Below are 21,154 nucleotides of genomic sequence, written 5' to 3' on the forward strand. Positions count from 1 at the left end.
TTCAACTAGGGACATGGCTACTACTTCTGCTCTGCAAAGAATAAATATTTGTGAGGCAGCCACTTGGTCTACCATTCACACCTTTACAAAGCATTACTGCCATGATTCCACCTTAAGTCGGGATGGAAGCTTTGGGAAAGCAGTCCTTCATTTGGTTCACAACAACCCTTGATGCCAAAATTCATACTCCCTCCGCCAAAACTATTTGTGCTTTGGGAGTCTATCGTAGATGAGAAATGCGTTGGAGGACACAATCCATTCGAAGAACAAGTTACTTACCCCTGGTAACGTTCTTTTGACTTGGATGTTCCTCCCACGTGTTCCTCATCGCCCCTCCCAGCCTAACCCGCAGTAGAATGTCCATGTTATTGCAGTTTACCCTCTTTCCGAGTCTAGTATGGTGCAAACCACATTAATGCGGGTAGTTCTACTCTAAGAAAAACACAAAAAAACAGAACTGAAGCCAACGGGCGCTGCACTTTACATATATACCTTTGACGATGTCATCCTCGAGATGGAGGCCCTTGAGGGACATCGAGTCGATTGCATCACCGCACAGCGCCCTCTGCCGAAAATGTTTTCCGGAGCATCTGAAGCTGGATATAGGAGGTTACATAGATGAGGAATACTTGGGAGGAACATCCAGTCGAAAGAACGTTACCAGGGGTAAGTAACTTGTTCTTCTACCTTCACCTTGGGATGTCTTTACAACAGGGCTAATGTGGCTTTTGCTGCTTTTCATAGGCGTCGTCCTGTTGGTCTGATTTGCATAGCGGCCACATGGGCCTCCAGTTCTTCATTCTGTATGTAATACTTCATGGCTCTTAGTTCCAGAGCTAATGCAAACTTCTGACAAGCAGTGTGGAATATGGGGTAAAACACATCCTGTCATTTATGCTATTGCTGTTTAAATATCCCTAAGTATGCAGGAAACTGGATGAGATGTTGAAACGTCAAATGGTTACCGCTGTAGTGCCTACTGTTATCCTAGTCCATAGCACCTTTTCTTCACTAAGCCTTCCCTTCATCCCCCTATGCCAGTTACTTGTCCTGGCCTAAGCGATCACAACAGACAGGAAGGCAAAAGCAGAAAGGGAGCATGGAGGGACAGATACTCCTCGTGCAGGGACAACATCTGAGTATAAAAGAAAGGGGACTGTTGGCTAGTATTATAATCATCACTAAGGTGAGTAACCTTTACATTACTTGTTCTTTAAGCAGAAAGAGGCAGAATAGAGCATTCTGGAAGAATGTAGTAGTTCAGACAATTGGCTCTGAAAACAATAGGGAAGTTACACTGGAAACCAGACTCTGCAGTGAAAGACTGATTGAAGTCTTGAAACATAGTGATCTTTAATGGAAGCAAAGGTCTGCAACAAGAATTTCTGTCAGCATAATTCTGACTTCAGAGTAGATCGTGTGTGTTTGCTAACCTAAACTGTAGGCTTTTAATGGTCAAATAGGATATTTTAGTGTTAAAAGACAAGTTTGTTCTGTGCCCCAGTTTGCATAATGATGGCTTAAAACAAGATGCAGTTTATTTCCTAGGATAACTAGAAGGAAGTTTAATTTTGAAGATAATAGAACCACTGGACTAAAGCCTGTTTCATTGTCTGCTTCTTTAGGTTCACAGGAGGCCTTAAATACAAGAACAGAAAACGGTGAGTTATTGCTGAAAAATGGTAATGGAGGGGACGAAGAAGAGGAAGAGCCACCGGAATACATGCAAGCAAAAGTTAAAAGGAGGCAAGTAAATGTCTCAGTCATAGAAAGGAGGGTGGTACAATATACACCTCTCTTCCTCAGAGCTTATTATAACAAATGTACTTGGGGAACAATTTGATTAAATTGAATGTGTAGAGTTCTTAAAATTAACATTACACTTAATGCGAAGTTTAAATAATCAGTCTAGCTTATTTTAAATACAACCATTGACAATATTCAGTTTGCATTGGGTTGCTGGACATGCCAGCTATATAACAATTGAGGTGCACAATAATGACTCTACCTTACTTATTTGATCTATAGTTAAGACCTGGTGGAAAAGGAACACATTTTTAGCTGATGTGCCTTTTGTTATGGTTTCCACTCTTTAAATCCACAGATTTTGAAAACTTCCATTCCATTGTACTCAATGGTAGGTGTGATTCTACCACCATTGAATCCTATGGGCAGATGGATTCCATTTGTAATAAGGCAGTCTAAAGAGTTGAGAAGACATCTCAGGAGCTTCTACGGTTTAGGCATATGCTTCTGGAGTGCAGGAGGGAGGGGCGAGATGACCATTACTATGGCCATTTTTTTTTGGGCATGGAACAAACTGGGAGAAGCATCCCCATCATACATGGATGGGTTAAAATTCTGGATTACGTTTTCAAAACAATGCGAGATTTAATCAGTGTTGTGCTGCGAATGGTTCCATGTGTTTTTACTATCCAATGTGTTACCAATAAACCATTAATTTCAGAAAACGTGTCGTTCTTTTAATCAAATCGTTGCACTGCCTATCATTGCAAATATAACATTCGGTGCATAGAAAATACTGTCCTACTCCAAGTCAGGATATACTGATAACATTACTCACTGTGAGTATGTTTGTAATATTAACTTGCGCTTTGAAGGGCACATGAATCCCTTTGTCATGGAAACTTGCAGTGCAAGCCCTGAATGGCAGTATTTTGAAGTCATGATGAATTTAATGCATTGAGAGTTTTACTAGTTGAAGGGACTACTCGGTTCTCCAAAAAGAAAAAGAAAGACATTGGTAAAGCCAATTCTTTTTGTGTTTCCAGTTGTTTCTAGCATCTTATATTTTTAGGTAGAAATCCAATTAATGTTTGGGCTTTACTACCCCTAGTGTTTGCAAATAACCTTAGTAGTAGACCTAGCAGGACGACGACCTCTTCATGGCTGGGCACAGAAGTCTTTTTACCATTTTGTTTTACTAATTTTGTATGTCCGCAAACAACTAGCAGACATGTTTGGAACTTTTAATGTAAGCATGCATGGTGATTTTAACGGTGAGCTATGGTGACAGTGTTGGGGTGAGGTAAGGTAGAAGTGAAAAGGGGTGATGTTAGATGGACACAAATAAACTAGGATGAGTGTGGGTAGGCAGAAGTGAGCTGGGGTGGGTGGGTTTGTGGAGATAGGTGCAGGTGGGTATATGTTGTGTGTTATATCATAGGGTGTGTGGGCAGGAGTGAGGTAGGGAAGTTGGGGAAGAGTGGGGTGGGGCAGTGTGGAGTGGTGATGCCAGGATGATGGTGGCACGCTTATGGTGATGGTGCTAGTGGTGTTGGCATCAGAGTGTTTGTGCAACAGAATGCCATATGTGTGGGTAGTCAATCCTGGGCTTTTTTGATTCTTGGCATCACAAAATCGTGCTGGTTACTCACTCAAAAAGTAAGATCGTCCATTCTGACCTCACTTTCGAATAGATTGTGTCCTCACACATATTCCTCATCTTTGATATTCAATATCCAGCTTCAGCTGCTTCGGACTTTCTTTTTCGGCAGGGGCTGCTTTGCGTCGATGCAGTCGACTCGATGTTCCTCAAGGGCCTCCGTTTCAATGGTGATGTCATCAAAGGTATATATACCATGCACAGCGCCCATTGGCTTCAGTTCTGCTTTTCGGAGTAAGCTTACGCTTCGAGAAGCTACAGCGTGCTTCTATTGTTCAGTCGCAAAAATGTCTTCATCCTAGACACCTACTACCCGAAGACCGGGTTGAAGAAGTGTCAGGACTGCGGCTCCAAGATGTCGATAAGGACCCACATCGGGTATGCTTGTGATGTCTCGGCATGGAGCACAAGACCTCGGCCTGCTCGAAATGCCAGTCAATGTCCGGAAAAGCTCTGAAGGAGCAAAAGGGGAAATTAGGTAGAAACCCCAAAAAATCCCCATAGACTACCCCGTCGAAGAAACCGTCTTCGGAGAATCAGAGGGGCAACTCTCCTCGAAGGAAGAAGGTTAAAAGATCCAGGTCGAGGAGTGGCTCCCCCCACTCCTCCTCATTGTCGAGGAAGTTACAAAAAGGGGCACCACAGGTCGCCTTCTTCGACTTCGTCGTCAGACTCCTCACCTGAGAGAACTTTAGCCTGTCCCACAAAGGCCTCAACTCCTGCCTAATGGGAAGCATTTAGGTAAGAAATGCAAAAAATATTTGAGAAACAAAAACCCTCCACAAGCCATGCTCCTACTGCACCTTCTAAAGCTGGTAAAGAAAGGGCTTGAGTCAAATCCTGCGCTCCCTGGAGCAAGGGACGAAGGCCAGATCCTCATTGAGAGCTGTCGAGGCCTCGATGCAATGAGAAACCATTGAAGGATCCTTCCAGCCGTAAGTCAAAGCATAAATTGAGATCGAGGTCATCAAGACCATCGACGCCAGCTTTATTCTTGATGCCATCGACACCATCGACGTCCGCTAGGCCATCGAAGCCAGCTGCGCCATCGACACCAATGGCACATTCGATGCCGAAATCTACTTCAGTAAAAATATCGATGACTCCTCGAGCGTCGAGTTCAAAATTTCTGAAGCCATCTATGCCCATTACAGATAAGACTTTTACTCCTTTACCAAGAAAGGAGTACTTCAAATCACTAACCTCAATGTATGCGGAAAATGAGCTATCGGATAACGATGTGCCATTTGGGCTACACCATGGTACACCAAATGTGCCTAAGAGTATCTGAGGAGTCCAGGCTAAAAGATCTTTATGACAACTTGCAAACAGCCAGAGGAGTGGACACTTCACCAGAGCAAAAATGTGGTAAACCTGAAGCTGGTGAGCATGCAGATGCATCACATAGCCAGTTCATGTCTAAGGTTGTAGATTACTTGGGATGGAGTAGACCTACCCTCCCCTTGAAGCTGGATGATCTAACAGACGTCCTTGATAAGGGTCTGCAAATGGATCGCATTTTACATTCCACATTGCTCTTCAAAAAAGGGTGATAGCCAATTGGGAAATGCCAGAATCAAGTCCAGCAGTAAACAGACACTTAACTGGAAAATACGTCCCATCTAGTAGTGACCCCAACTACTTGTCAAAACACCCCACCCCAGAAAGTCTGTTGGTGCAGGCAGCTATGTCAACTTCAAAACAGGCAGTTTACCCAACCATCCCTCCAGATAGGGATGACAAGAGTAGACGCATGCGCAAGGAAAGTATTTTTTGTGGGGAGCATGACTCTTAAATTGACCAACTTCACAAGTGCCTTAACAAAGTTCTCATTCACTCTGTGGGACTGTGTTTTTCCTTGGTGGCTGAGCACATTCCCGAGGGGGCGATAAAAGACAGATTCTTGGCTATTGTGAGAGACGGCAAAGAAGCCATGTGAGAGTCTCTTCAGTCAGGTCTGGCATTCTGCTGACAGCATCAGCACAGCCATAGCAACAAGCACTGTAATACGCATTTCTGCGTGGTTGAGAAAGCCTGGATTTGCGCCGAACGTGCAATCCACACTCCTTAACATGCCTTTTGATGGGTCTCACCTTTTTGGCAGCAAGGCTGACGAGAGCCTTGAGAAGTTGCATACCTCGAAGGCGGCAGCCAAATCTTTAGGTGCCGCTATTAGCCCTTTCGCCCCAGTGTACAGCCTTGGGGGGGTAGATCTTTTTGCTACTACTCCTCAGTTGGAAGAGCAAGAGGAATGGCTGGTCAAAGAGGCCAAAGAAGATTCCCTCATGGTGGACGAGGGAGAGGTGCAAAGCCCGCTCAAGCAGGGACATCCTTACCAACAGCCACTGCTTCAATCTCCTCAAAACTTCTGAGGTGTTGTCACGAAACACCAGTGGGAGGCAGGCATCTGAAAGAATGGCGAATCATTACTTCGGATGCTTGGCATTGAAACCATAGCCCAAGGTTACTGTCTTCCCTTCATTCAGAGACCTCCGAACCATCCACCAAGGAGCCATTGTTTGAGGGTTCCAGATCCGCTCCTTGTGCAGGAAATGTTGACCCTGCTAGAGAAAGGCGCTATAGAATCAGTGCCTGCAACAGAGCGGAACAAAGGATGGTACTCTCCATATTTCCTAATTCCCAAGAAGGACTGGGGACTGAGACCCATCTTGGACTTGAGATACTTGAACAAGTTCCTCAGGAAGGACGAGTTCAAGATGGTCACACTTTCTCAGATTCTTCAGGCCCTCCAACTCCAGGATTGGATGGTGTCATTGGACCTTCAGAATGCTTATTTTCATGTGCCAATCCATCTCAAGCACAGAAAGTACCTGAAGTTCGCCGTTGGTGGTTCTCATTATCAGTTTTGAGTGCTGCCTTTCGGGCTGACCTCCGCCCAAGGATTTTCAGCAAATTGATGGCGGTGGGGGCAGCGAGTCTCAGGAGAGGTGGGATTCACATCTACCCCTACCCGGACGTTTGATTGCTCAGGGCGCGTTCTTCCAAACAAGCACTGGATCATCTAACGTCACCTGCCACTCTCTTCACAGACTTGGCTTCTCCCTCATTTACAAGAGGTCCCATATGACACCATCTCAGAAGCTCCACTTCTTGGATACATCCTTGGGAAAGAGCTTGCAACCCGAGGTGAGGGCTCAAGACATTCTGCAGATGGTCTCCAAATTTCAGAGTGCCCAGCGTTTTCCGGCCTATGATTTGTTGAGGTTGGTTGGCCTCATGGCATCCTGCATTTTTCTCGTGCCAGAGGCTGGATTGAGAATGAGATCCCTTCAGTGGGTTATCGGGACTCAATGGTCTCAGTTCTCTGGCAAAATGTCAGACCTACTTCAGGTGCCAAGCAGGGTCGCACAGGATCTTCTGTGGTGGGCCTGCGTGGACATTATTCTGGAGGGAGAACCTTTTTGGCAACCATGGGCGGAGATGACACTAGTGACAGACGCCTCACTCACGGGGTGGGGAGCACACGCCAATGATCTGACAATCAGCGATCCTTGGTGTCCATCGGGGGGAGAGAGAGAGAGAGAGAGAGAGAGAGGGGGTTGGGTTCTTTATCCAGAGGTCGAATCTCAGCCTTCATATATGGTTTCTGAGAGGCTGAGATACAAGGATTGGGACCTCCTGGATGACATAATGGAGATTTTACTTTCGGCTAGAAGGCCAGCAACAAAGTCCTTGTAGTGTTGCCATTGGAACACATTCTGCAGCTGGTGCAAGGACAAGAATGTAGACTCTTTACTATGCAAAACACCAGAAGTATTCTCTTTTCTACTATACCTAAACAATCTGGGGCTCCAGGTTGGAACAATTAATGGCTATTTGGTGACACTATCCATCTTTAAGGGCTCATCGAGGAATCTTCATATTTTAAGATCCCACTGGTAACACAATTTCTGAAGGGATTCACCAATGTGTCGTCCCCCGCCCCGCTCCCCCCCCCAAAACTCCCCCAATCTCCTTTCCAGGTTCCTGTTTGGGACCTTAATTCAGTATTAAAATGTCTTGTGTGCACCATTTGAACCTCTACATTCATGTCCATTAAGGTTGCTAATGATTAAAACCATTTTATTGGTAGCACTAACGTCAGCCTGTAGAGTGAGTGAATTGCAGGCACTATCATCTAAACCACCCTTTACTATCTTCCACAAGGAAATGGTTGTCCTTAGGGTTAAGCCTTCATTTTTGCCTAAGATCAATTCAGATTTTCATGTAGGACATAAAATTATATTGTCCTCTTTCTATTCTCCATCTCATCCTGGAAAAGATGAGGAGAGGTTACACAGTTTGGATCCATGTAGAGCTTTAAGCTTCTACATGTCTAGATTATCCAAACTTCATATAGCTGACTAGCTTTTTATAGTCTATAGAGGTCACAAACTGGGTCAGGCTGTAACAAAGCAGACCTTGTCCAGATGGATTATTCTAGAAATTTCAGAATGTTACATGCTGGCGGGCAAAGATCCTCCAGAAGGCTTAAGGGCACATTCCAAGTAAACAAATGAATGTACCCTTACTAGTGAAAAATGCTCTAAGCAATTGTTTGGTTGGACAGATACAGAGTTTTAGGCCTGTCCACAAGTTTTACCAACGGTTGGTCTACTGAGTAGCAGATCCAAACATGAGGTCAAGGTGTACTAACCGCTCACTGTGTTAGAAAATACAGAGGTTAGAAAGAAATGATTTATTTGCTGATCATACAAAAGAACATAGTGCATAAAATTAGAGATGATGCTAGGAGATGCGACATACATATGGGAAAATAACAGTTGACAATGGCATCAAATGACAAATGAAAAATGTAATATATACAGCGAAGTGAACATAAAATACTGTATGGTTAACATACAGATAAATCTCAATAATTATTTAATTGACACAGTAAATATACATACATGTGTAGACACATAGGTGCTTTGCGATAAGTCCAAAGGAAAAAGGAAACAACGGGGCTATAAAGTCGCCAAATTTCAAAGGTGTCCTAATTAGTGGATGATTTCCTATTCATGTTGTGCATTCCTTCTAATTATAACAATAAATGTTACAGGGTCATAGGGAAAACAAGATATCTTTTAGCCAAGGTGGCAGAGACTGAATGAACAGGGTCTAGTAAAACAGGGAACCGTTATAATCGGGTGTTCCCGGTTTGTTTCACGTTTCGGCGGATTTGCAGTGAATTGCGTCGGCCTTCATCAGGGCTCCGTAGAGGCGACCCTGCAATGTATATAGAGAACTCCTGTAAGTGAATTTGTGGAATGCCGACAAATGTTGGGCATAAATATAAATACAAAAGTTCTCAAAGCATCGTGCTGGAGGCTTACCTGCCGGTGCTATATATCCCAAGTTCTCGGTTTTCGGTCACTAAGAGCCCTGAGGCTGAGCATGGAAGGTCCTCCTACTGGGTCCCGCTGCGGTATATGGGAACCCGGGCAGTAGTGGTGATCTACACAATGGTTCTGTGTGGGAAACAGAAAGACGATAGAGGGGTAGAAAAGGAGCTGCTAAAGACCCATACTCCTGTGGTGGCATTCTATAGAGGCAGTGAAAAATAATGGCTGAGAGACCAGTAATGAACAAAAAGGATTCATGAGAAAATACCTGCTGGTAGAGTGGTTGTGATTCACTGGGTGGTTGGAGGGTTGAAGCTGAAATTATTTTTCTTGTCAGCGGGCTATTTACTGATGCGAATCCTGGGTAGATCAGGAATAATAAAAAGGAAAAGCCCAAAATGAAATGAAGGGCCAAAGGTAACCTTGAAGGTTATAACTGAAAACGTTATTGCGTTCATTTTGTATAATGTGCACATGAAAAAGATTACGGAGAGAGAGATCGCTGAGCGTGCTTGTGTACGAAGTTATGAGCTAATGGAGTGTACTTTTGGCGTTAATCTTGTAGTGCAGGTGGCAGGGAATTATTTCATATCCTCACTACGTACATGCAGACATGCTGTCGGTTGATCATTACAAAGATTCCAATTCAGGTTGTGAAACATCCGTTCCAAAGAACGCAGAATCACTTGTAAGAATGCGTCACCCGGTGGGCATTAGTACGCGGCAAGGAATAGACAAAAAAGGGTCTCCTTACCTGGTAGAGCGGTTCGGTTGGACCTCCTGTGTAGGGAGAGCAAGCTGACCGGCTTGCGTTAAACTCGTGTGAGCGTTGTCTGTGGTAGCGCGAGCGCTGGATGCCGTTGTGTATATGAAAGTGTCCCTGGGGACCGCGCGTGCATGGAGCTCGAAGCTCCGTGACAGTAGCCAATCCCGTGTGATCAGGAAGTGCAATCGAGTAAGAAGACGTGCGCGTGCTCTCCCAGGAATGTTGTTGTGTTGGTTGCCATGGAAACCCGTGTGAGACTCTGGTCTGCAAAGTCTGTGCAGTCGCTCGTTGTATGCCCAGTGGTCGTCCCTCGTAAAAGGTTAGTCTATATGGATAAAGCCCAGCACGTGGTTTTGCAGGTATACAGTAAACCTTGTGCCTGGGTCCATGCGTGATACTCATTTGTGTGAACATGTGGTTTATTGGGGCATCAGGAGCTAATATATAATGTCGATGCGTGGGACATATGATACTGGTGGGTAGTATTCAGAAGTGCCTGTGTATGAGACAGGTGTCCTTAGGTCCATTGGGGCTGAAAAAATTGGGAACGGTGGCACGAATAGTGATTAAATGTGCCATGGTACTCGGAAGGTGTGCAGCCAGGAGGGATGCATTGTGAGGGTCAAGAAAGCAGGCTCCCCACTATAAAGGTGGCTTACATGAGAGGCTGAAAAATCTCATTCAGACCGTGATGGTATGTGTCTAGGCGGTGGATCCACCTAGATTCTTTTTTCAGAAGGCTGTGTTGGATATCGGGCCCACCTTTTAATTTTTTCCACCACCCACCACAGGATGTCGTTGGGGGTGTGGTTCATGGTAAGGTAACGTTCCACTAGGGGAGCTGTAATTTTTTTGCATCTAATTTTTGAACGATGTTCTGAGATGCGAATACTGACTGCCCTAGTGGTCTGGCTTATGTACCTAAGGCCACGTGGGCACTTGATACAAAAGATCACATTTTGGCTTTTACAATTAGAGAGATCCCTAAGGGTCCATTGTCGTTCACCGATGGTAAAGGTTTTCATCTTCTTGGTGAATTGACATGCAACACAATTGCCGCATGGATGGTGACCTTGTAAGGGACGGAGAGTGCGGAAACTGCCGCACGTTGTGTCTTGTTGGTAAAGGGAGTATACCTAATGTTCTTTAATGTTTTTGGCACGTTTGTAAGCGAACCTCGGCGGCTGTTCGTCCGGCAGGTTCAGAGATTCTATATGCCAGTGTTTGTTGACAATTTTCTTTAGTTGTGCCGTATGTGTGCCAAAGGTGACAACATGTCATGTGGGTCTCAGTAGGCGAGGTATCCTCCCTTTCTGGATGGATGAGATTATCTCGATTGGTGTTACAGGCTCGTTTGCTGGCCTGTGTGAGTTGTCTTTTGGGGTAGCCTCTAGCGTGTAAGCAGGTAGAAAGGGCTTCTGAGTGGCATTTATAGTCCACAACCGAGGTACAGTTCCTCCGAATACGGAGAAATTGTCCGTAGGGCAGATTGTCTTTGGTATGGGCTGGGTGGTTGCTGGTGTAATGCAGAGGGTATTCCTGTCCGTAGGTTTGCGGTTAAGATCACATTGTAGGGTGCCCTCTTTGTGTCTGATGATTAGGTCCAAGAAGTTAATCTTGGTGTTGCTACGGTCGATGGTGAATTGTATATCTGTGTTGCAGGTGTTCAGCCATATCCAGAAAGCATTCAGCTCAGTGCCAGTGTCCGTCCAGGTAAAAATTACATCATCGATGTAACAGTGCCAATTACTAATCTGGGCCTGCCACTGATTATGGTCAGAGAAAATGTGGTAATTCTCGAATTTGGCCATGTAAAGTATTGCCAGGCTAGGGGCGAATGCCGCGCCCATAGCAGTTCCTTTGGTCTGCAAGTATATTACATTGTCAAATGTAAAAGAATTGTACATAATGCTATCTCCATTAGTTCCAATACAAAATTAATCTGAGTCTTCAAGGGGTGGAGTCTGCAGACAGCCATTCCCGAACACACTCAATAGCATCAGCTTGGGGGATGTTCGTGTATAAGGACTTAATGTCCATTGTCATCAAAAACTGAACTGTGGGGTCAAAGGCAAGGCCCTCAAAGACTGTGATTGTGTGTGTTGTGTCCTTTAAATATGTAGGTGTTTGTATACTGATAGGTTGGAGAAAATGGTCTACAAACTTGCAGAGGGGGCTCCAAGATGGAGCCGCAGCCTGATACAATCGGGCGACCAGGCGGGTTCAGGGGGTCTTTATGTATTTTCGGCAGGGCATAAAAACATGGAGTTCTTCCCGATGATCTGCTCAGAAAAGTTGCCTCTTTATCTGAAATACAATCTCTTTCTCGTGCATAGTTAACAGCATTGCTTATTTCCTGACAGAGATCCTTTGTAGGATCTTTACGAAGAATGTTGTAGCTATCTCTGTCATAGAGTAGCAGCAATGCCATGTCCTTGTATTGTTTGTTGCTCATTATCACCAAGCCGCCTCCTTTATCAGAGGACTTAATGATAATCTTTTTATTATTCTGTAATGATATCAATGCTCTTCTCTCTGCTCTACTAAGATTGTGTTTTAGTTCTCATGGTTCTAGTTTTTAATCGGTCTAAGTCCTCTAAAATGCATCTCTCAAATGTGAGAAGATCATGGGGGACTTGATTGTCAGTCGGAGTAAAGGTAGAGGGCAGGTGAAGGCCAGTATCATCTTTGTCGGCTTCTCCATCCGAGCCATGTTCCTGAAAAAAGATTGCAATCTCACTTTACAGAGAAGTGCGTACCTCCCATTTCTGAGTCGTACCAATCCGTTGGAGCTGTTGGTACGAAGGATAGACCTTTGGATAATACAGATAATTTGGATGCAGAAAGTTCAATTTCGGCTAGATTGAAGACGGGAGTTGTTTGGGCATTGATTGGAGGATTCAGTACCACTGTCGGCGTTGGTTTATTCTGCCTCCGTGGGCGGGGAAACCCCATTGTGGTTGTCCCCATTGGGGGTTGCCGAAGCCTCCACCTAAAAAAGGGAAGAAGGAGGGGGGGAGCTTGAGTTGGATAGGAAAAATGAGCCTGGTGCCGACCCTGTTGTGACCTAGATTGATCGTCAGAGGAAGACCCACTGCTTGAGCCTGAGAAAGTGATGCCCCTACGGCGTTTTCTCTGTGGTTTTGCGTTCGGGTTGCCAGGTGCCGTCCCCTGATTCAGGTCAGAAATATAGTTATCAGTGATATATGGATAGACTACTTCAAGTTGAAATTCTTTGATATCCTTCTGGAGCTTCTTTGTCTTTCTAGTTAGTTTTGCAGATTTGAAATCATCAAATAATTTATGAAGGTCTGAAAGTTGATTTTTAGCGTTGGTAATGGCAGTGTTCGTTATGAAAGTGGTCTCTTCCAGATCTAGATTTTTCTGAATTCTGTTGCTGATGCGTTGTGCTGTGGTGATGGTTAAGAACATCAAATCCCGACTACACTTAGTTGCAACATAGCTGAAATTTGTTACATATTCCTTGTTATCTAGGAAGAGGCATGGGGTGTTTCTAACAATCGGGCCGCTAGGGATGATGTTTGCTTTCAAATACTCCCTCAAGAGGTGTGCATGAAGTTCTGTACGAAAACACTTCTTCTTGAGGCGTACATTCCACCAGGAAAACACTTCTTCTTAAGGGCACATTCCACCAGGGGCCTGGCTACCTCTACAGCTCTGCAAAGGGGTGTCCTGATGAAAAACATTTGTGAGGCAGCTACCTGGTATACTATAGACACGTTCACGAAGCATTATTGCCTTGATTCTTCCCTCGGTCAGGATGAAAGCTTTGGAAAAGCTGTCCTCCATTAGTTTCATGAAAATCATTGAGAACCTTCTTACTCCATCCACCAAAACAAATGCTGCTTTGGGAGTCTATCAAAGATGAGGAATACTTGGGAGGCCACAATCCATTCGAAGAACAAATTTCTTAACCCCTGGTAACGTTCTTTCGGCTGGCTGTTCCTCCCACATATTCCTCATCGCCGTCCCAGATCTACCCCACAGTAGAATTTCCCATGCTATTACAGCTTTCACTCCTTCAAATCTTAGTACGGTCAAACCCGTGTTTATGCGGTACCGAAAGAAAAAATAGAACTGAAGCCACCGGGCGCTGCAGGTGTTATATATACCTTCAATGAGATCACCCTCGAGACGGAGGCCCTCAAGGGACATTGAGTCGACCGCATCGACACACAGCGCCCTCTGCCGAAAAAAAGAGTTAAATATGAAGATAGAGCTATTTCTGGTTTGATATACTTGTCTCTGTTGAGATTGTTATAATTGCAAAAAACCTATTATAACATGTTATTGTTGAACCCTTTCCCTGAGACTCCCAGACAGTGTTACACAAAGGCTCTATATATGAGTTACACCCAAAAGAAACTATTGTGAGCTCACTTTGTTCTCTGCTGGGAAGGCTGGACACCTTGCCATGAGGACAGAATATACCCCCAAAGGGTACGGAGGGACAAGTGCTTCAAATGAAACCCTTTCAGCACAATGGGGAAGTCTCCTCACAGAGATAATTACTGAAGTCGCTTGCATGTAAGGCATACATGGGAAGGGGAAGTATAGCGCAGCTTAGGAGAGATTTTGTTCCCAGGGGAAGGATCCCTCGATTGTGAATATGTTTAGACCACACTTACTTAGTGTGCCCCCTAGCAACTACCTGCAGATAAGGCACTCTCGGAGCTGACATCGGAAGATATATACCTAGTGTTATAACAGCTGAGACTGTCCCCCTTACTGAAAGCTTGAAATGGACCAATCTGCTGTTCAAAATGTGTATTTAAGGGGGTGAGCCCTGCCCCTTAAAAGAATCCTCTTTGGCCTTTAATAGGAGGAGTATTTTGCAGGAAGCTGTGACAAATCCTTGGATGTCGTCACTTCTCCCCAAGGGGGAAACCCCTTCCCATGAAGCCAGGGAGGTGAGGCCGCTACGCGATAGTTCCCGTGGGGGTGGTGCTCAATGGGAGGATGTCATGGGCAGGCACCCACCTTGTGGGAGAAGGGATGACTATCCAAGGAGAACACGGTATACTCCCCTCCCCCTCACCTAACCCTCCTTTACATTGCCATTCCATGTACATGTGTACATGGTAGCAACAGTACTGGGACGATGAATATAGTTGACCCAAGGGAGATCTATAGTAACGGTACTGGGACTAAGAAGAGTTAAGCCCACCTTAGAGAGAACTCTCAGGGGCAAGGAGGAAGTGCGGAGGTATGAAGAGCACTCCTCAAAAAATTAGTATTTTACATATTCCTATTGGCCAAGTCCAATACAATATTGAAGAGGGAAAACCAGAGGGAAGCCTTCCATGGAGGAACCGCGGGTGTGGGGAACGCTGAAGCTACAGATGAACAAAAGGAGCTGCAGAACCGGGGCTTAGCAGGACTACGGCGGTGCTCCCAATCGGTCCAACGTGGAAGGACCCACCCAGCCAGAGCTAGAAGCATCAGTCCAAGTGGCTGAAGCCAAGGGATAGCATGGTCGCAAGTAGACTTGCTCGCGGTTGGGGACCAAACATTGTGGAGCCGCCAGAGAAGGGGAGAAGACCGCAGAAGCCTGAAACCAAAGTCATAAGACCCCAGGAAATGCCCTAAAGGCTCTAGTACGGTTGGTAGGGCAGAACGGAGCAGCATGATACCCTGACCCAGCCAATCGGGGAGAGAAAGGGATACCATTGGGAACTAAGATAATTTACTGAACACCCACAAAGAAACCACGAAAGATGGGTCTGGGACCCCACCCAATAACAAAGATCACCATCAGTCATCTTCATAGTTGCAGTACTTTGCAGGATAGTGAGCCAGGTCTGCTAGAGAGAAGTGAGAAAGACCAAGGGGGAGGGAAGCCATTACCCCTGGCCTTGTGAACTGTATTAGAAAGCCTGAGAAAGGCATCGGAAGGGATACCTTCCTCCTGACTGTCGAACTGTGTTGGTGTGTAAAGCCTGAGAACAGAGAGGGGAAGGGATACATTCTCCCTGGCATTCTGAACTGCAGAGTGAACCTGAGAGAAGGCTAGGGGAAGGGAGACATTCTCGTTGGTGTTGTGGACTGCAGAGTAAACCTGAGAGAAAACCAGGAGAAGGGAGACATTTGCGCTGGTGTTGTAAACTGCAAAGTTAGCCTGAGAAAACACTGAGAGCCAGATGCCTGGAGAAGGGAGGCATTGTCAAGGAACCCAATAGTGAAGAAACAGCTATGGGCAATAAGGAATGTTGATGTTTGCATTGGGACTAATTTAAACAAAAAAGGGCACCTGGTTAAGGCCCTGCTCTACACAGGTAGGTAAATATTCATCAGAACACAGTTGAGCAAGTTATGGAACCGCAAGCAGCAGCACTTTGTCCTGACAGTCAATGTGTAAATAAATGGTGATGTTGACAGCTACTTTGGATTAAGATTTAATACATCAGCAGCATGTGCTACATATACATTGTGCCAAAACATAGGATACTCAGTAAATTACATAAAAGCGTTCCATAACCTTGCTCAATTGTGTTCTAAAGGATGGTTGCATTGGAACATGTCCCCATCAGTTTGAAATGAGAACTTAACTGCTTTACAAACTGGGACATTGTGTTGCGCTTCAGAGAGTGATTGAGACCTGGGGAAGGGAGTTATTCCCTCTGGTAAAGGTCCCACCTAAAAACTGGACCTGTGATCCATTGTCCAGAAGAGGATAGCCATTCCTCTGGACCAAGAGGATCCACTACCTCTTTAGTTACAAACATAAGGGACAGAAATAGGTTTTTGAGTTAAGATCAAATTTGTCAAAGGAGTCGGACATTTGCCCAGCCACTCCAGGGGAACAGTGGGAGTGACCTACTGTTGGACAAGGTTTGCCTGCTGCCACTGGACACTGGTACTAGGACTCTTCCTACTTAAGGTTTGCAGGCCTACATGTGCCCCCTGGCAATCTTCCTCTCTTGGAAGGGCAGAAAAAGCAGTCTCCTTATCCGGAGACCATGTACAGGGTCCTACAGCAAATCAGGATCAAAGGTATAGAATTGTGCTATGTTTCCTGCTTCAAACCACTTTTGAACCGACTCAAATGCCTTTGAGTTGTCTTTGACCCGGTGCAAGACACATGGAGCGGCTTTGTCCTTCTACACATTTCGAACTGTTTCAATCTGTTTTCGAATGAACTTGACACATTGGGAATCATCCTAGATGACCATCTCCCCACCAATTTGACCTGTTTAACAGAATCCAGAATCCCATAACGATGCTGTTGATTCTGCAGAACAAGACTGAAAGGTATTTTTGGTTTTCTGTCTCCCTTGCCTGGTTTTAAGGGCCCTAGGGGCATTTAAAAGCCCACTCCTTACTTTTTTCAGGCCAATCCTTGAATTTGAATGTCTAGACTAAAGACGGTTTCCTGGCTTTGGCTCGGCCTTCATACCAAGTGTCTCCTTCCATCCAAGTCTGCATGTTCTGTGTATTGCTTTGCAGGGGGTGGGTTATTAGTGTTATTAACTTTGTGATTGTATATTTGGTTGAATTAGAGACTCCTGTTTTTATAGAACCTTGATTGTACATTTATTTTGGTAATTACCAGACTACAGTTGTTTAGATGCTTTGATGCTTCCACACACACCCTTAGAGTATATAGCCTGTCCTCTGCCCAGGTAATCTTAGAGGCGAATGAGGGTAACCATTCATGTTGTGCATGTTTCACATTCGATTGAGGTAACGGCTGGTTTAGTATTAGTATGGCGCTAAGTAGGAGTTTAGAAACCATTGCTCAACTGTGTACTCCTGAAGAGGAGCAGTCATTTAGTCACTGTGCAAGTGGTTGCGATCTGGTATCTGACTGAGCGTACAGCTCAGTCAGCCAAAATAAAGTAATTGTGCAGGCAACATTAGAAACAGTAGCAGGTAATATTGGTAGCTATGGAACTGAACATGCATTCTCTGAAGGGCTTGAAATATAGCATCCTTAACGATTTGCCAGGAAAGGCGAGCCTCCAATGGCAGTAAGGCTAGTAAGCATGAAATGCTTCCGAGCATTGTGACGGACTGTGGAAGGGAGCTCATCACTCTTGCCATTTGTTGCCCCATACTAACATTCTACCAATTCATTTGTTGTCGCCTACTTACAGTTGGGATTTGGAACGTTTAATATCCCAATCAATGCATTTGACATGGATCTATGAACATTTCCAGAGTATTTTTTGCAGAATTATATTTTGGCCGATTTTACATTTTTTTTTAATGCAAAAAAGCAAGGCGAAACCTCCCTGCACCTCCCCTTAACCCCTTTCCTCACCATGCTTTTCTAAATACATAACCCAACACCCCATCTATACGTTTTCAGTAAAAAATAGTGGCAAAAAAGCTGCAAAAATAAATTCTGTAATTTGGCAAAAACGGAGACACACCTTTACGAGTTCCAGATATTTATCCGTTGTTTCTCTACAGCCATGAACTGGATGCAGATGAAAACCCGTCTGATGCTCTTGATGAAGCCTGCTCTGTTCTAGGATTCAAGCATGGCAAAGGACAAAGGTGAGCTCTTACAAATATAAAAGAATGTTGTATCATGCGTTTCTGTCAGGTTTCAAATGAATGCAGTAGTGTTTATTGTAAGAGTTTGAAAACACCAAGTCATCTAGTGCTTTGCATCTTACGTTTATTTTATAAGTTCCTAGAGCTTGGTTTTACCACTTTCCTATCATTACCAAGTGGAATCGTATGTTTAGTCATGGGTGCTGTCTTGAGCAGATTGGCTGCTTCTTGTACAGCAGTCAAACACCTGATTGAAATTGTTTGTGATTCTTTCTTGGGGCAGCTTTTTCCACTCTATCCCACTGTATTCCGCAAAGGTCCTTTTTAAGCTGACTCGAGAGACTGGCTTCAACCAATGCAAGGTGGTGTGCCCTTGCAATTTCAGCTCTGGCTCCATATCGTTGGCCCTCAGCATCACTGGCCCAACTGGCCCATTGTTGACTCCCTTTTGGTATGGATCCTCAAGAAATGGCTTCACTATTACATGGCTCTTTAACTTCAGACCCTGCCTGGCCTTAAAGTAAGTTGTTGTGTTGAAGCAGAATGCGAGTAATCAACTTTTTTCAAACCCACCAAGACACGATCACTTGTTGAGGGGCCAAACTGTCTTATTACCAAAATAATTCTGAGGACCCACTGGGTATTCCTGATTCTGAAGTGGGTTGTGCAGCCCCTGTTGGACTTTCATCTGGGTGGTAGCCTGGGGCCTGCACTCTGGGGCCTGCAATCTGGTCCCCAGACATCATTCCTTCATTCCAAGGGTTTCATACTCCTTGACTTCACCCATATGCTTCTGGTAGGTTGCATATGCAGTGCCTTCCTCTCCAAATACATTAGACCTGGTCTTTTCCTTCCTCAGTTTCAGCCACCATTTCCAAAGTCCTGAGGCTACAGTCTCACGTCTCTGTTGCCTCTTTAGTGCATAACTCTTTTCACCATGTGGGGCATCAATATAGAAAACAGGTGGATGTCTCCCCAACATTTTCAGAAGAGCGCCCTTTTAGACCAAACCTGTGACAGTCTACCTTTGCCCAGACTCAGTCTATAGTTCCCGCCCCATCGCCAAAGATGGATTCCTTCACCTAAGGACCTGGGAGAGGATCACCAAGTACCCACACCCACTACAGTAGCCTCTTTAGTACTGCAGACCTTTGATACCCACCAAAGTCTGTTTTAGGTTGGGGGCAGCAATCCATGTTCATACATGGCCTGGGCCGCTCCATCAAAGATGGCAACACTGATGCACTTGTTGGTCACCCTTTCTGTATCCTAGCTAGGGGTAAGTAGGTTGACACAGAGGTACAATTAGTCCACACACATAAATCCAGAAAATGCATCACAAAGATATATTGAAAAGTAAATACTTTAATAAAGTCACACATTTAACACTATCAGTTCAAATAAATTAAATACTTTAAACATTATTATATAGCATTAAAAAGATTCCAAGTATACGTTGTGGTGAATCAAGGTTTTTTCTCGACTCACACAGATAACATAGCTCTAAAATCCTCTGGCGGCAAACGGCGAGGAGTGGCTGACCAAGTTGGCAACACACAGTGAGACGTGCTACCAGCATGGAGAGAGGAAAAACACTCCTCAGCTGCAGGGAAAAGACTACAGCCTCCCTCAACATTGAATAGCAGCACAGCTGAAATCGCACAGTGGCAGAACTGCTAGCTCCCATGTAAAAGACCCAGGTTAAATTCTTCTTTCATGAAGCAAGAGGAACACCGAGAGCCTTACCTACCATCTACACAGGAGGAGAAAACCAGATAAACTGGAGTAGCGCTCTTATATAGGAGAATTCTGATATAATGTAAGCCCTACTTCCACCAATGGTGGATGCGAAGAGTTCAGCCAATCAGTAGTCGGCTAAAGTGAGAAAGGATTGAATAAAGGGAGAGCAAGTTCAGTTAAAAGTTGTCACAGCTGGAGACTGGTTCCTTGTCTCACTGGTTAAGGGTAGCTTGAAGCTGGAAGAAAGGAAGCCTGTGCTAGCCTGTGGAAGGGGCTAAGCAATGTAAAATTACCCAGTGTAGAAAGGGACTGTGGGCAGTCAATCTACTCCTGGAGTGCAAAAAGCGAGAAGGGGTGAGCCCAGTTTGAAGGAGTCACGTAAGAGACTCATCCTCTTACTCTGAATGAAGCTAATCTAAGAGTGAAGGTACCCCAAGAGGGGAACGGGAATCAAGTGACCTCAAGGGAAGTAGAGGGGAAGAAGCATGAAGGAGTGAGCCCAGTTTGATAGTCATGTAAGAGATTCAATCCATTGCTCCATGTGAAGATACCCTAAGAGAAAGAGTGAGAGTGAAGATACCCCAAGAGAAGGGCACGAGTGTCGAGAACAGTAGAGAGTGGAGATACCTCAAGAGAGGGGGAACTAGAATCAAGAAACCCCAGAAGAGGGAGAGTGAGTGAAGACACCTTGTCACAGCGATGAAAGAGAGAAACAAGAGAAAAATACCCTCGTGGAGTGATGAAGCCCTGCAGGGGAACAGAAACACTCCAGAATGGGGTAACCAAGTGAAAATGGGGCCCAAGGTGTCGGGAAAGATAGAGACTGAAATACCTCAAGTAAGATTGTATTTGGAACTACATTTGGAACATTTAGCCATAACAGTGGCACTTAAATAACTTTGTATCCGGAGGAGACAACCTGAAAGAGAAACAGCAGTCAAACATCTTTTAGTTAAACCCTCAATATTTAATTTTTTTGTTTAACAATTTGTATTATTTTCAACAACAAAAAAAAACAAAAGAAGAAAACCCAAACAGTGAGCAGCAATTATACATTCCTTGTCTCATGTACAATTTTGTGATGTGTCCAATGCCCCCGTCACCCCCCTCCTCTATCCCGAGCCTACCCCACATCACCACCTTCCACCACCCTTTCTGAGGGCACCTCCACTCCCTCTCCCCCCGAAGAACCATCGTCCTCCAGGCATGTCTGGTCAGACCCAGACAGTGTGGCTACTAGTTGCCTCCAGGCTATCAACGTCTCCACTTCTTCATCTCCACCTCGATTTACTGCTTCGCTCCACACCACCGTTTCCGCATCTGCCCATTTCCGAAGATCATGCCTACAGGCTTCTACTTTCGGTCTATTGCTTG

The 21,154-nt window shown here is 44.9% G+C and overlaps 1 protein-coding gene across 1 annotated transcript in view; it reads left to right on the forward strand.

The window, feature by feature from the left end:
• TGS1 (trimethylguanosine synthase 1) overlaps positions 1-21,154 on the forward strand; it is a 1,067,587-nt gene that overhangs the window by 387,056 nt on the left and 659,377 nt on the right. The window contains exons 5-6 of the mRNA XM_069621061.1: positions 1,626-1,746; positions 17,954-18,040. Coding sequence (XP_069477162.1) covers positions 1,626-1,746; positions 17,954-18,040 — 208 coding nt within the window. The remainder of the gene's footprint in view (positions 1-1,625; positions 1,747-17,953; positions 18,041-21,154) is intronic.

Source organism: Ambystoma mexicanum, chromosome 5q (genome assembly GCF_040938575.1).
Source record: "Ambystoma mexicanum isolate Mex_15411 chromosome 5q, UKY_AmexF1_1, whole genome shotgun sequence".
Classification (NCBI taxonomy): Eukaryota; Metazoa; Chordata; class Amphibia; order Caudata; family Ambystomatidae; genus Ambystoma; species Ambystoma mexicanum.